Here is a 12,735-nt window from a genome sequence, read left to right on the forward strand (position 1 = left end):
CAGCCCGCATAATGGCGCCAATCTCCCCCCGCTTGTCCAGGAAACTGGAAGATGCACGATGCACCTGGAGCTGTGATAGTCTTGATTGTGTGAACGGATTGAAATAAACATCCAAAGAAGCCGAACTGGAGTAGAAAAACGGGCTGCTTGCTTCGAAACAAAGAATGATTTCGAGGTGACGTGGGCTACACCTCACTGTTAGAGCCGTCGAGGCCGATCAGTCAACACGTGGAAGATAACGCATGTCATTTCGACCTCCTGGAAAAACAGTTCCGGTCCCGTCCACTGGAATGAGCAAAGAAATGACAACTTGTTCATCGGAGGCATCATCCAGTTGTGGGCACTGTCCTTTGGCTAATTTGCTCAACTCTGTCGACTCAACGCCCTGGCGATCTCTGTCCAGAAAATAGAAATAACTTCGCCTCGCGCCTGTTTTCAAGATATACCTTTGCAGGGGGTATGCTGGCTCTTTGCTTTCTTTCAATTGAACGAACATTATGCGGCCCTGGCCAGAAGACACCCGTGATGACCAAGGTGGCACTGTTACGGATGTGATGGAGCCGATTGCTATTGTTGGACTTGCGGCTCGTTTCCCACAGCAGGCTGTTTCAGTTGAAGCACTTTGGGAGACGCTGCTACAGTGTCGATCAACCTGGTCACCAATCCCCAAAGAACGGTTCAACGCCGACGCATTCTACCATCCAGATCCCGAACATGGAGGCACGGTACGTTTTCCAAGAGGCGACGACGGTATAGCTATGGCTGACATCAGACGCAGTTTTACATTCAAGGGGGCCACTTCTTGTCGGAAGACCCTGCTCTCTTCGACTCTTCTTTCTTCAATATGACCAAGAATGAGGTGCTTACCCTGGACCCACAGCAGAGGTTGGTGATGGAAAATGTGTATCATGCACTTGAGAATGCCGGTATTCCCATGGCCCGTGCCGTCGGATCCAATACATCAGTATTCGTCAGTGGATTCAACCATGACTATATGGGGATTCTACAGGCAGATCCTGAGACGGCCCTCAAGTACAAGCCGACGGGAGTCATGAATGCCATCCTGTCGAACCGGGTCAGCTGGTTCTTTGATTTCAAGGGACCCAGCATGACGATTGATACAGCGTGCTCGAGCAGTCTGGTTGCATTGCATCTGGCTGTCCAGAGCCTACGATCCCGTGAAACTACCATGGTACGTCAGTCCCCGAACCACGGCTTGCAGAGAACGAGCTGACTAACATTGATAACAGTCTGTTGTGAGCGGCGTAAGCGTACTCGAGAATCCCGCGGAGACGATCTGGATGAGCCATCATGGCCTACTTGGGGCGCAGGGTCGATCTTTCAGTTTTGATGAACGCGCTGAAGGATACGCTCGCGGCGAAGGCGTTGGGACTGTCATTTTGAAACCACTACATGCAGCAGTAAGAGATGGCGATGTCATTCGCGCTGTTATTCGCGAGACAGGAGTCAATCAAGATGGTCGAACTCCAGGTATCACGGTTCCCAGCGGCGAAGCACAGGAGAGACTTGTACGAGATGTCTACCGTCGAGCTGGCTTGGACATGAAACACACCCGGTATGTCGAGGCTCATGGTACTGGAACCCGGACAGGCGACCCAATCGAAGTGCAGGCTCTTGCCCGAGCTTTCAACAGCCAGAGCCGCTCTCCACTTCACATTGGATCTATCAAGGCTACTTTGGGTCATCTGGAGGGTGGCTCAGGGGTAGCAAGTCTCATCAAGTCCGTCCTGATTCTTGAGTCGGGAGTTATACCTGGCAACTTCGACCTTCAAGAGATCAACTCTGAGATTTCAGTGACAGATTGGAATATTTCATTTCCCTCTGAGAGCATTTTCTGGCCCACGACAGGGCTGCGTCGAGTGTCGGTCAATTCTTTCGGGATTGGCGGTACGAATGCACATTGCGTACTTGACGATGCCTACAATTTCCTCACCCAACGCGAAATCTCCGGCACGCACAATACTGTGCCTGGAATGATTTCGCATGAAAATCATTCGCAGTTCTTATTACTACCTCGATCGAAACAATTGTCAGATTCTGAGGACCTCGGCTATGAGTCCCACAGCGATGATACAGTCAGCGAGGTCGACTTCACGGAAACACCAGCAGCACAGAGCCGCGTCGTATCTCGCGCTGCATCTCCACAGCCCAAACAAACACATGTCCAAGAAAGGCCGAAAGAGATTCCACACATCTTGTTGTTGACAGCATTCGATGAAGATGGTATTAAGCGCAATGCAGCTGCATATTCGCATTACCTCAAATGCAAATCCCAAGGCATTGAAAATGACCACTTGCTCGACGACCTGTCGCTGACGACCTCATCTCGACGTTCTCTGTTCCCATGGAAAAGTTTTGCCATGGCATCTACCAGCAAGGAATTGCAGTGGAATCTTTCAGAAGGAAATTTCACTAAACCAACTAGAGCAGACAGTCCACCCGATATCTGGTTCGTCTTCACGGGGCAAGGAGCGCAGTACCATGGAATGGGAAAAGCACTCTTCGCGTACTCGGTGTTTAGAAATTCTCTGGCAGAAGCATCCGAATATATCCGCAGTCTTGGAAGCCCGTGGTCCCTCTTAGGTAGGAGACTCACTTCCAACTGATGAAAGACATCGGCTAACTCCTGGACAACAGAAGAGCATTTGGCAGATGGTCAGAGATCGCGAGTCGATATTCCCGAAATCGCTCAGCCTCTCTGCACGGCACTTCAGATCGCGCTGACCGATCTTCTTTCCAGCTGGGGAATCTTCCCAAAGGCTGTCACGGGACATTCGTCTGGTGAATTAGCAGCAGCCTACTGTGCGGGCAAGATATCTCGCGAATCCGCCTGGAAGATTGCATATCTTCGAGGTTGTCTGTCTTCAAAGCAACAGTCAGCCAGTGCAGCAATGATGGCAGTCGGCATGAGTGCGTCCGATCTCGAGCCGTATCTCACTTCCGTTCGAGAATGCTTTCCTGGGGAAATAAGAATCGCGTGCTACAACAGCCCGACAAACAACACGGTTTCTGGTGACTCGGCACTCATCGATGAGTTAGAGGGCGTCCTTGCACAAAATGGCATATACGCGTGCAAGCTGAAGGTCCGAAATGCCTACCACTCAGCGCACATGATGAACATTGCAGATGAATACCTTCAATTGATGGGTTCCCTCGAATCCGGAAGAAAGATGATACTGCCGCACCCAGTGCGTATGTTCTCCACTCTCGAAGCTGGCGAGGTCACTGGGGATTTCCTGCCGGCATCATATTGGGTCGCCAACATGGTTTCTCCAGTCCGGTTTGTCGCCTGTCTAAAAGCAATAAACGAGAATATGAAAGACAACAGCCCCAGTGGAAATGATCTATCGTTCATCGTTGAGATCGGCCCTCATGCGACTCTCCAAAGCGCCATTAAAGACACGCTGTCTACTGAGTTCAGCCAAGGAAAACTCAAATACCTGTCCGTCCTGAAGCGAAACGACCCAACATTGAATCCGCTATTAAGTTCGATCGGATTCTTGGCTGCTGCTGGCTACATGATCGATTTGCACAGGGTGAATACTGCCTCGAGCTATCGACCACGGAAACCCGCTGAGCCACTTGTTGATCTTCCGTCGTACTCTTTCAAGCACACAGAAAAGGTGATACACGAGAGTCGATTGAGCAAGGGTTTGAGGTTCCGCAAATTCGTTCGACATGACCTATTTGGTGCGCCTGTTCCGGATTGGAATGCGAATGCGCCACGATGGAGACATTTTATCCGCTTGGAAGAGAATCCTTGGATCAGGGATCATATGGTGTGTTTCTGACATTATCACCTCGTTTTTAAACGTACTGACTTATACCAGGTTACTGGGAACTATGTTTATCCCGGTGTGGGGTATCTCGTCATGGTAATTGAAGCCTCTCGACAATTGATGGGCTCAAAGGAACTTTCAGGCTTCCAGCTCCGTCAAGTCTCCATTCGTAAAGCATTGGTCATCCCAGACACGAAGCAAGGTGTCGAGGTGTGCCTCTCTATGACAGCTGGGCCATCAACAGATTTGAGACGTTTCTATCGTTTCCAGATCAGCTCGTACAATGAGAACAGTGAGGACTGGACGGAACATTGCTCGGGCATTGTCTTGGTGGAGAAGAAGCTCCCACTTGACCCCGTCGCATCTGCATTTGTGGAAAAGGTTGACACCCAGTGCATGGCGAAGGACCTTAAGAAATTTCAGTCAGTGTGCAATCAAACTATAGACTTTGCAAGGACATACAGCAATCTTATCTCGGTCGGTCTTGAGTTTGGGCCGCTTTTCCGCAATCTCAATACTGTCAGGACAACCAGGTCGCGTCGCGGGTGGATGACTGGCACCGTTACGGTTCCTGACATTGCTCAATCCATGCCGAAACGGTACATGCATCAGCATCTCATTCATCCGGCCACCATGGACAGCATGATTCACATGATGATTGCTGCCATGCTTGACATAACCGGAACGGACTCCGTTGATGATATCAGATTGCCGACATATATCCGCGACATGTGGGTGTCCGCCGATCTAAAGTCCACGCCTGGGTATACCTTCGGAGGCTACGCCTCGGTGCAGTCATCTGCCTCGGATAAGTTCGAAGGCCAGATCAGGATTTACGACATTGTATCTCAGGCACATTTGATCCGCATGGATGGAATTGAACTCAGTCCACTCGAAACGGGAATCGTCAACAATTTCGAACGCAGAATCTGTACCACCATTGATTGGAAACCAGATGTGCATTTCCTGGACTCGGAAACGGCTTGCAGTGTAAGTAATGTCAGTCACAGAGATCACGAAAAGGACAGGTTCAGGGTGAAAAATCTGCAATTGGCCACAACGCTCTTCATGGCAGACGCCTTACAGAACCTGAGTGGTCTCGACATCGCAGGTCTTCCATCTCATCTTCTCCGATTCTATGATTGGATGCAACACGTCCAGGATGAGCTTGTGAATGATAGGATCACACAAGTGAAACATGCCACTTTCAAGCTGGCATTCGCGAATAACCAGTTGAAGCAAGCGATCTTCGCGGAAGTCGAAAGCTACAATGCAGAAGGCGCCATAACAGTCCGCATGGGCCGCAATATCGCATCCGTCATCAGACAAGAAATAGATCCTCTCCATCTGATGTTCGCGGAGGACTCCTTGATGAAAGAAGTCTACCAAGAAGGACTTCAGCTCCGCGACCTCCCTCAACACCTTCGAAGCTACCTCTTTCTTCTCCGCCACCAGTGCTCACTGCTCAAAGTTCTAGAGGTTGGCGGCGGAACTGGAAGCTTCACCGCAGAAATCCTAAGTGTGCTGTCGCCAAATGCAGACCCCCTGAGGGAAAGCATTGCCAGTTACACATTCACCGATATATCCACTGGGTTCTTCGAAAAGGCACGAGAGAGATTCCATGCATGGAAGAAGATCATGAAATTTCAAGCGCTAAACATCGAAAATAACCCTGCTTCTCAAGGATTTGAGCCAGATACTTACGATCTTATCTTTGCGGGAAACGTCATTCATGCAACGACCAATCTGTCTGGGACATTACGAGGCCTGCGATCTCTGCTGAGACCGGGTGGACAACTCATCATCCAAGAAGGGATTAGACAGGATTTCCTGTGGTACCCACTTGTTTTTGGTCTTCTTCCTGGCTGGTGGTGCGGCAATGAACCTATTCGCAAGTGGTGCCCTTACATTCCTGCTTGTGAATGGGATGCGCTTCTCGTTGAGTCTGGATTCTCAGGTGTTGATATCGAATATCCCAGTTCTGACGACAAGGATCTCAGCTGGCTGAGTATCATGGTCTCTACTGCTCTAGATGTGCAGGAAAAAAGGTTCAGGAATGTGTACATTCTCTCATCAGATAATGAGAGAAGTCTCGACATTGTTGATTGCATAACGCAACTCCTTGAAGTGGATGGACAGTCCTGTGTCATGGCACTAAAGCCCATAGATCTGGATCGCGTTGACTTTGGCGATTCGCTCTGCATATCCCTCCTCGACCTCTATCAACCATTTCTATCCTCGATGCAAAAGGGTGACTACCGCAGCATCAAGAAGATGCTGCTGTACTGTCCGAACCTCCTTTGGGTTACACCAGACCAACGCGATAACCCTTTTTCAAGCATGAGCATGGGGCTTCTCCGGACCGTCCGCTGGGAAAAAGATGCATATGACTCGAACATAGTAACATTGGCAGTTGCTGATCAGCTCAATGTTGCTGCGGAAGACTTGTCGGTCTGGATTTGTGGCATCGTGAAGCACCAGTTTGAAAATCAGTATGAAAAGGGTCGTCATGCTGAATATCTGCTGCAAAACCACATTGTTCACATTGGACATCTTCGTGAATTTGTGAGTGCCGACGACTTTCTTTCGATGCAGTCGGCACCTCAAGGAGACATTGGCCATTCGAAGAGTTCACTGCACCTGGAAAACTTGCAGCCTACGGCGAAACGGTCTCGCGGTCTCCGCAATATTCGACACGATCGACAGAAACTTTCCGATGATCAAGTACAAGTTGAGGCTCGAGCTGTGGGTCTGAGGCCAAACATTCCTTCAACTGGTGCTCCTGTAGAAGGAGCCGGCATTGTGTCTAAGATTGGATGTGCAGTCAAAGACCTGGCTGTCGGCGACAAAGTTGTCTTTCTCGCGGACGGGCTTTCTGGGAATTTTTCGCAAGCCTCAGCACGAATCAATCAAGGCTCAGCTGTCAGGGTTCCAGATAGCATCCCTTTCGAAGTCGCCGCTAGCCTCCCAACGGCCTTTGTCACTGCACTTTACGGCCTGGGAGAGATTGCAAGGCTGTCACCAAGTGACACGGTTCTGATCCACTCCGGCGCCGATGCTGTCGGGCAAGCTGCTATTCAATATGCACAATTCATTGGCGCAAAGATTTACACCATGGTGTCCACGGTCGAGAGTCAACAGCTTCTGGTTTCAGAATATGGCATACCGGAAGAGCGTATCTTCTCTAGTAATAGTCTCAACTTTGCTCTTGGTATTTTGAAATGCACTAGCGATGATGGCGTTGATGTTGTCTTCAACACTTTGACAGGTGAAGCTCGGACGGAGACTTTGTCCTGTGTCGCTGCGTGCGGGCATTTTGTGGACGCCTCGACAAAGAGCCTATCTAATTCCACCATGGAGATTGTCCCAACTCACAGGGCTGTCTCGATCTCCAACATCGACATTGCTCTCCTCGTTCGTCATCGTCCGGGCGTTGTCAAGAGGTTGATTGAGACTACTCTGGCGCTCTATAGCAAAGGCATGCTCGGCCAGGTCATCCCTGTCAATTTCTTGGAATTGAATGACCTCAAGCATGGCATGCAAGCACTCCCTGAGGAAAAGCGAGCTGGGGCAGCAGTCTTCATCCCAAATCCAGCCGACTTCCCCCCGACACCTGAGCCTTTTCCACCACTTCAATTCGACAGTGGAGCGTCCTACATTCTTGCTGGGGGCCTTGGTGGATTGGGACGCAGTATAGCGCGATGGATGGCTAAACGGGGCGCAAAGAGCCTCATTTTCCTGTCTCGGACTGGGCGTTGTAATGGCCCAGTGAATGAGATGGTCGCCGATTTGAAGGCGATGGGATGCAGCGCACATATTTTTGCTTGTAACATCCTCGACCGCACTCGCCTGCGAGCTGTTGTTGGAGCATGTTATTCGAGACTCCCGCCTATCAAGGGATGTATCCAGGGTTCGATGGTGTTGCAGGTGAGTTTCCCCATTTTTAAAAAATAAAAAATAAAAATAAAAATATGAAAAAAGAAGGTACTATATCTAACCTCCTAGATAGGATGGCGCTTTTGAAGGGATGTCCTTCGCCAATTGGAAAACCGCAATCGAACCAAAGGTCCAGGGCTCGTGGAACCTACATGAACTTCTTCCCCGGAACATGGAGTTCTTCGTCATGTTGTCTTCCGTTGCGGGTATCTTTGGAAACCGCGGGCAAGCCAACTACGCAGCAGGAAACACATTTCAGGATGCTCTTGCAGCGTATCGCACAGCCCGCGGGCTCAAGGCATCCGTCATCAATCTCGGGGGTGTGTCAAATATAGGCTGGGTGGCCGAGAATCGAGACACACTGACCACGCATCCCGCAACATTATTCGAATTGCTCAAAGAAGACGAGGTACACAGCGCGATCGAGTTCATGATTGATGATCGGTACAAAAAAGAAGAGGACTGGAGCGGCCAACCTCAGTCTCAACTAGTTCTTGGTCTACCGACTGCAGAGATCTCTCGTCAAAATGGCGTCTCACCACCTTCGTACCTCGAGTACTCTTTATTTACTCATCAGCGAGCGACGGCTGAACTCTGCAAAGACGGAGAGGAGGAGAAAAAGACCGCCAACACTGTGACTCTTCTAATGGCAACAAATACCTTTGACGAAGCTGTGGCTGTCGTTTCCGATGGAATCGTGGAGAGGCTATCCTCTCTTCTCGCGACTCCGATTTCCGAAATTGACGCCCAGAAATTCGGGCTCGGAGCCATTGATTCTCTTGTCGCAATGGAGTTTCGGTCGTGGATCATCAAGGAGCTGAAGGCTGAGGTTTCGGTGCTGGATATCATGGGAGCGCAGAATATTCGGTCGCTCAGCGAGAAAATTGTTGGTAGTAGAAGGGGGTGTGAGCAAGTGAGGGAGGCTTTTACGACTTATGATTTGGGCAGGATATTTGCAGTTTGTTCGATTCGTACTGTTTGTTTTGCATGTCATTTCATAATTTCTAATGGTTTACGTCGGCGCGGATGTGTATCTCTCCGATTGACATGTTCTAAATATATTTCTGCTGTTTGGGTGAACTCTATCATTACACTGTGTAGTGTAGTCCAAGAAAGACGAATAACTCTTCGTTGACGATCTTTCGACACCTTCAAGACAAGAAAAACACTTCGGGAAGCGTCACATCAGTCCGCCGACAACAACTGGTGTAGCTCACGAATCTCGAGTCACGTGACTCCATGGGGAAAAAAAGGGGTCGACTTGCAGGGGTGGGGTGTTACCCGATTAGGACATAACCCTGTCGTTCGACAGCATCCAATCACGTGATCCACGCCGGGCGGAAAGTGACAAACTCCGGCAGAACGACACCGCCTCGATAACAAATTTCGTTATCGCATACTTTTTCACGACGCTGGTGGTCCGGCCGCAAGCATCCCCAAACATCGAGTGATCGAGGTACAGTCACTCGCCAGTCAAGATGGTTCGTCAGCTCAAGCATCACGAGAAGAAGTAAGTTTATTGCTGCCACCGCAAATCTCCAATTTCCTTTGAAGCTGTCATCGCCGAGCTGCAAAGAATATCAGCTAACAAGCTTGCTTGCAGACTTCTCCGGAAGGTCGACTTCCACACCTACAAATCCGATGGCAACCACAGAGAGCACCAGATTCGCCAGCGCTACCTCCTGCAAGACCCGATGGATTACCGCAAATATAACGCGTTGTGCGGATCTCTGCGGCAGATTGCCCACAAGCTTTCGCAGCTCGACCCCGAGAGCGATCCTGTGCGCAGGAAACTCGAGTCGGAGCTGCTGGAGAAGTTGTGGCGGATGGGAATCCTGAAACAGTCCCGTGAGCAGGGCGCGGGTTTGTCGCGTGTTGAGCGGGAGGTTACCGTTTCTGCGTTTTGCCGGAGGCGTTTGGCTGTTTTGATGGTTCGCTCGGGGATGGTGCAGACTATTAAGGCTGTAAGTTGTCACAGCAGAGGATACATCTGGGTAGGACGACATGCTGACTTTATTAGGCCGCGACGTTTATTGAGCAAGGCCAGGTCCGCGTTGGAACTGAAGTCGTCAACGATCCCGCTTTCCTGGTTTCGCGCAACATGGAGGACTTTGTTACCTGGGTGGATTCCAGCAAGATCAAGCGCAACATTATGCAGTACCGCGACAAGCTAGACGATTACGATTTGCTGTGAATATGAATGGGATGTTGGACTACGGAGGCGAGAAAGGACTACGACCTTCGAAAAGCATTTTGGGTCCTGTTTTGATATACCCGGCGCTTATGCATTTTATATTTCCCGGCGCTTCCAATTGACGAAATTTTTGACAACCACTCGCTCAAACCTTCACCTTCCACTTCCAGTTCCAACCTAGCAATGCCCAACGTGACATACCGACACAGACTAGACCAATGAATAGCACCGCCGCGTAGAACCCGACAAGAGCTTGTGGAGTGGTCGACTGCAGCAGCTCACCGCCAACCGGAACCGTCAAGAGCACGCCAAAGGCAGCAACGGAGTAGATGGTGCCATAGAAACGGCCATATTCTTCTGTGCGACAAAGCTGTCCCGCACAAACAGGAGCAAGAGAAACCCAACCACCAGACCCGAACCCAAAAATTGCCACGACGGCGTATAAAGTAGCGGCATCTCGCGATCCAAATGGAATCCAGACACTCCCCATAATGACCAAAGTCAGACAAGCCAGTGTGAGAAGAATATTAAAGCGACCAATCTGATCTGCCGCCACCCCAGGCAAAACTCTGCCGACAAGACTCATACTGTTCAGCACAGTAAGTGAGTAAAACTGAACATCCAGATCAAGACCCGAGTACCGAACATAAGTTGGCAGAAGCGCAGCACATCCGAAAATGATGAATTCGAATGCAAACACCGCGACTGCAAGGAAACATAGTCGTGGAGACTTGAACGCTCGCAGATCAACCAGTGCCTTTGTCTCTGAGACGACGGGCAATCGACCCTTGACCAGGAGAATGCCTACTGCATAGCAACCCAAAGCCATGAACGCGATGATTCGAATCGACCATGTCCAGCCGTATTCTTTGAACAGCGTCCGCAGCAGTAGCGGAATGATAGCGCCCCCTGCCGACGATCCGGACATGCAGAGGCCAGACGCAAGTGCACGACGGCGATAGAACCAGTGACTCAATACGGCGATGGAGACTGTTGTCACAACGGCTGAGGAGACCCCGCCCAGGATACTGAGACATAGCATGAAATGCCAGTATTTTGTGCACTCTGCCAGAAGGAAGTAGGAAATGACACTTGCCAACGAGCCGCAGATTAGCAGCATCCGAGGCCCGTAGCGGTCAAATAAGGGCCCGACCTGGACTCCCAGAAACAGAGTTAGAAAGACCAGGATGGCAGTGATCCAGCCCACGTCACGAACTGTGTAATCTGCCAGTTGATGGGTGTTGATGTAATCCTGGACGGATCCAACTATAAACAGTTGTTAAAGGTGGCCGAAAGAAAGGAAACTAAAGTGCACCTACTGGCCGTTTGAAATCCAAACGACGGAAACATCATCAGTGCCGAGCCTAGCAGACAAGTCCATGCCTCTTTCCCTCCATCGGGAAAGGCGAGACTGACGCCCGCATCGGGGTTCTCGGAGGCAGAATTGAGTTCTGTTAGTTCGTGTTCTGTTTCATGCGTCGGTTGTCGCATTATGTCGTCAAGGGGGTTTACTCGCGGTGCAGAATATGATAGCCGCGAGGAAATACAGTGTGCGTTTCAAAGAAGTGAGAAAGAGTCATGGCGGCTCTCGAGTTGAATTGGGTCCGGTGGGGCTGTCACCGGCAGGGCGTGGAGGAAGACCTTGGGCGTGGTACATCTATCCAAGTGGATTTCAGTTCATCTGACGGAGATGAACTCAGTTTATTTCTTTGGGCTGCTTGGAAATATCAATGCAATTTCAAGCAGCGTCTTAGACCTAGTCACAGGGGGTTGCTGCTTGCCTCTGTTGGCGATCTACAAATCCCCGATATTGACCCCACTTGACATCAATGACTTCGGAAGCAGCAACGTAAGACGGTATATACTATTGCTCTAGATTAAATAGTCTTCGTCCAATTTCCAGTCCTATTCTGAATGACACAATCATAACATTCATGTTCTCAGAGCATGGCATCCTTCGACAGGAATGGAGGCATGAAAATCAATCACCCCGTCACATGGATGCATTCCGCTGGCACATTGGTTATGGCATAGCAGAGATCCTACACAAAGACAGCGCGGTGCAAGTTTCTAGCGCGTTAATCGAGGTCGTTTCCGTTTGCAACAGCATCAAAATCCTCGCTATATACCGTACTCCGCGAGCTCGTATTCGGCACAGATCATCACGCAGGGGGACGCTATTTCCACTTCTCTTCAAGTTCCGGAAGCTACGACTATCAGTCGCTGTGTTGCAGAGAAACATGACTTGATAGAGGGAGTTCGATCAGCTCAGCGAACGACGGGGGGAAATGGTCGTAAGAGACAGGCCGATATTCAGATCGGGCACGAGGACGATAGATATCACACCATCCAAAGTGCCCAAAGACAATCATGATATTAACTCAACCAGCGGCCTACTAATCGCCATATCCACCGTCGACGTCGTAATTCTCAGCACAGAACACCTAAGCGCGTGGGGCACAGCCTCGAAACTACACATCCCATTCGTCATCTCCTTCCTCAAAGTCAGAGGTATAATCTTCACATCCTAGCTAGCCAACTGCCCGCAACTCCTCCTCGCGGTATTCCACCTAGCCGCGGACCGAATATGCACATCGCTCTGCTTCGCCCAAAAATGGAACTGCCACGCCCGAACCCGTAAAGCCCTCCGCGTAACCCAGCCAAAAGGGGACCAACGCAGCGCCTACTTCCTCCAGCTCCCATACCGCTGGGCCGTTCCACTAACTACAATATCAGAACTACTCCACTGGTTACTTTCGCAGCCTCTATTCCTGGTCCAGATTAAGGTCTATGACAAGGATCAGG

The 12,735-nt window shown here is 50.3% G+C and overlaps 3 protein-coding genes across 3 annotated transcripts; 2 read left to right on the forward strand and 1 right to left on the reverse strand.

Annotated features, from left to right (window-relative positions):
• Window positions 1-497: 497 nt before the first annotated feature.
• N7532_003520 (type I polyketide synthase) lies at window positions 498-8,860 on the forward strand (the record flags this gene model as incomplete). Its single annotated transcript, XM_056616014.1, has 7 exons — window positions 498-725; window positions 779-1,192; window positions 1,251-2,604; window positions 2,659-3,800; window positions 3,852-7,727; window positions 7,810-8,694; window positions 8,843-8,860. 7 exons carry the CDS (start codon window positions 498-500, stop codon window positions 8,858-8,860), a joined length of 7,917 nt encoding a protein of 2,638 aa, XP_056476371.1.
• Window positions 8,861-9,214: 354 nt separating this feature from the next.
• Window positions 9,215-9,930, forward strand: N7532_003521 (snoRNA-binding rRNA-processing protein IMP3; the record flags this gene model as incomplete). The annotated part of the gene is made up of 3 exons (XM_056616015.1): window positions 9,215-9,246; window positions 9,340-9,700; window positions 9,757-9,930. 3 exons carry the CDS (start codon window positions 9,215-9,217, stop codon window positions 9,928-9,930), a joined length of 567 nt encoding a protein of 188 aa, XP_056476372.1.
• Window positions 9,931-10,075: 145 nt separating this feature from the next.
• N7532_003522 (MFS monocarboxylate transporter) lies at window positions 10,076-11,421 on the reverse strand (the record flags this gene model as incomplete). The annotated part of the gene is made up of 2 exons (XM_056616016.1): window positions 10,076-11,196; window positions 11,250-11,421. The coding sequence occupies 2 exons, from the start codon at window positions 11,419-11,421 to the stop codon at window positions 10,076-10,078; spliced, it is 1,293 nt and encodes a 430-aa protein (XP_056476373.1).
• Window positions 11,422-12,735: the final 1,314 nt, after the last annotated feature.

Source organism: Penicillium argentinense (assembly GCF_028826775.1).
Source record: "Penicillium argentinense strain IBT 30761 chromosome Unknown utg000004l_segment0_segment0, whole genome shotgun sequence".
Classification (NCBI taxonomy): Eukaryota; Fungi; Ascomycota; class Eurotiomycetes; order Eurotiales; family Aspergillaceae; genus Penicillium; species Penicillium argentinense.